General features: G+C 33.3%; 1 protein-coding gene across 1 annotated transcript; it reads right to left on the bottom strand.

The window, feature by feature from the left end:
* Nucleotides 1-403: 403 nt before the first annotated feature.
* On the bottom strand, nt 404-3,490 carry HELRODRAFT_163461 (hypothetical protein; the record flags this gene model as incomplete). The annotated part of the gene is made up of 6 exons (XM_009027321.1): nt 404-519; nt 798-896; nt 1,126-1,308; nt 1,439-1,586; nt 2,793-2,906; nt 3,278-3,490. 6 exons carry the CDS (start codon nt 3,488-3,490, stop codon nt 404-406), a joined length of 873 nt encoding a protein of 290 aa, XP_009025569.1.
* Nucleotides 3,491-3,557: the final 67 nt, after the last annotated feature.

The raw sequence follows: 3,557 nt of genomic DNA on the forward strand, positions 1-3,557 counted from the left end.
AGTGAAAGTGGTAATAAATAAATTATCCTGTAAATAAATTATCAGTCTTCCACCTTGTGAACAAAAATGTGACACCTGGTATATTGCAATTATTGATTTTAAAACTTGGTGTAGCGTCATATTAATATTTCCGTTGTATTTCATTTGTTAAGTTGAGCTTTGAGAGTGTTAGGGTATGTTGTTAGGGTTGTAATGTTTGTAACGATTGTAATTTGAAGATTTGAGGATGTCATTGATGTAAGATGTGATTGTTTTTGGAATAAACAAATTTATTTATTGCCACTTGTAGCGCTTGATCGATTTACTTAAAAATAATTTGAAAACTACATTAAATTATTTTTTAGCTTTATTAACTTTCATTTTGAAATAACCATTGTAAATGTTGTAAAAAAATTACACAAAATTACACCATCATGTCGTATTCGCAGAGAATGCACAGAAGCGCTTTGCATGAAATATCATCCCACCCAAAATAATAGTTCAGTGCACTTATCAGGCAGTAATCCTCTCCATCCTCTTCTGAGTTGGGTTCACCGGCATGCCATGCTGATGTTGTTTGTATGGTTTTGTTGACACCTAATTGGTTAGTTGGTTGGTTTTATTAATTGTTTGATTGGTTAGTTGATTGGTTGGTGGGTTCGTTGGTTGTGGGATGGTAGGCTGGTTGATTGATTGGTTAGATTGTTGGTTGGTTGCTAGATGAAATGGCGGTTGATTGTTCTTTGATTGGCTGTTTGATTAGACGTTTGATTGGTTGGTTGACTGATTGATGTGATTGGTTAATTGATTTTGTCAACCTGGGTATGGTGACCACAAGAAAGGCGTTCTCACTCCACCAACGTAGGTTCGAATTCCGCTTGTGAAAAACGAATACCATCCATGATCCAAATAATAACCTGCGAGTTTCATGTTGATGTGTTTCGCTTCAATGATTTATCAACACGCACACGTTTCAAAAATAATTATAAATGTTCCAAACTATTCATCATAGCAAAGTGACAAACAACTTCAAACCGCATCCCTTTAGCACGAATATTAGAAACAAATGTAGAAATATTAAAAATTTTGATAGAAAATATCTACGCTATGGAGGGTTATTCTATGAATTGAAATAAAAATAGATACAATGTGTAGCTTTGTCAACGTATTGCAGAGAGACATAATTTTCGTAGTCATCGTCAATTGTAATGAGATGCGACGATGAGAGGCTGTTGCACAACCGTCTGCCCTCATACCAGGTTTCGATCTGGTCTAGCAACTTGTAACACTTGTTGTATTCTATCACGTAATCAAATTCAGCGGGACATTCTGCTTGTTTAACGTTTAAGTTATCTTTTTATTACTTTATTTATACTTTACTTTACTTTATTTAACACATACACGCTCGCATACTAATGAATGCATTCATGCACACACATCGACGCATATTGCTACATACCGTGGTTGACGTAACCTCTGCATCCACCGGCCAACAAGCCAACAGCAGCAGAAACATTGTTGCGGATGTTGTTTGCTGTAGGAACGCAAGAACAGAAACCATCATGTTGTACGTAATTCACTCCTCTGAGTTCGTTGTCTGTTAATGCCTTAAATTAAAGTGGAATGAAAATATTTTTGATTAGTGTTGAAGGTTAAAGGTTTCTCTCTCTCTTTTGCATTTGAAACTTCTTTACTCAAAATACACAATGATATCCTTCTCTCTAGTGACAATAGTAATCTTACTCTTCTTTTTGCTTTTTACTTTTCCTTGGCTTTTGATACTGTTGACCATACTATTCTCTTGAGACTGCTACATCTTTCTTTTAATATTACTGATTCTTGTCTATCTTGGTTTTCTTCTTATCTCTGATTGAAAATGGTAATCGTTTTTCTTCTGTTGTTCTCAATAATTCTACTTCTAACTTCTCTACTCTTACTTTCGGGGTACCTCAGGGTTCTATCCTTGGCCCTCTTCTATTTATACTTTATACCTCTGAACTACCTCGTATTATTAATAACTTTTCTTTCTCTAGTCAACTATATTCTGATGATTCTTACATTTATACTTCTTTTCCTCCATCTAATCTCAATAGTGTACTTCATAATCTATCTCTATGTCTTTCTTCAATTATCGCCTGGTCTGACTCTATGTGTCTTAAACTTAATCCTTCTAAGTTTGAATTAATTTTAATAATTAATAAATTAATATAATTAATAAATGAATTAGATTTTAATAAATCTAAACACTTTATTACTATTCCTCCTATTATCTTACCTGATTCTAAAACTCTTGATGTCTCTCATAAGTTTCGTAGTCTAGGTTTTATCTTTGAATCTACAATGTCTCTCTCTTCTCAGATTAATAGTGTTGCTAGAAGCTCTTACTTTCATATACGTTGAATAAAAAAACTTTTGCCTTTTCTTGATGATCCTACTCTTCTCCTTCTTGTTACTTCGTTAGTCTTATCTAGGATTGATTATTGTAACTCGCTCTACTATGGTCTTCCTGACTCTATACTCAATCCTTTAATTAAAGCTTTTAAACTCTGCTGCTCGTCTAGTTGCTCGTGCCCCTTTTTTTCCTCATATATCTCCATATCTTGTTCTCTTGCACTGGCTACCTATAAAATATAGAATAATTTTTAAAATTTGCATGTTCATGTATAAGTCTCAATCTAAATTATTTCCTAAGTATTTATCAGATATATCAATTGAACCTAAACGCCCCGGTTTACGATCGTTTTCTTCTTCTCGCTTTTTCTTAACTCGTGTTAAACACTCTTTTGCCAAATCTGCTTTTGCTTTTTACCTACTTCTCTGACTATTTCTCCATCACTTGCGAAGTTCAGAGCGGATCTCAAGACCCATCTGTTTTCAAAATTCATTGAGGAGCGCAGTTGAACATCGTGGAAATAGTGCTTTATAAGCTAATTGATTGATTGATTCATTGATTTGCTTCAGAGATTTCAACGACAAACAGACACAGCATATATGAATTCGCGTGCAAACCACGCATCATACACATTGCATATGATTTATATATATGTGAGTGTGTTGATTTAAACTTGAAATTACATTAAATAAAACCATTGACAATCATTTTTCAAAATTATTCGGACACTTAACTTTTTAATTTTTTTGCAAAAAGTATTTTAAAAACAAATTTTGCGCTTTACTTACTACATTGTTAAATTTTTATAAAAACATTATGGTTTTCTCGGTAATGCAAGTAAGTTTCTCAAAATCATAAAATGCTTAACAAATATATCTACAAACTTAAATAATGAAATATACCAACCAGGCACCGGGCAACACATTCTTTGGGATCCCTACTGTTAGTTTCCATCACGACTCCTGACATCTCTTCATTGAAACAAATTGGAGTTTTCTGATTCTTAGCCAGCAAGTAACTGTAAGCAGGGGTAAATTTCTTAAAATGAGCGCTTCCAAGCTGCTCACTAAACTTCAAGATGAAGAATAACGCAAAAACTTTTAGGAACATGGACGACATCATTAAACTGATCAAAAATATGTTTTTTTTTCATATGTTACTAATATATTTATGAATTAAATGCTAA

This window comes from Helobdella robusta, assembly GCF_000326865.2.
Source record: "Helobdella robusta unplaced genomic scaffold HELROscaffold_5, whole genome shotgun sequence".
NCBI classification, from domain to species: domain Eukaryota; kingdom Metazoa; phylum Annelida; class Clitellata; order Rhynchobdellida; family Glossiphoniidae; genus Helobdella; species Helobdella robusta.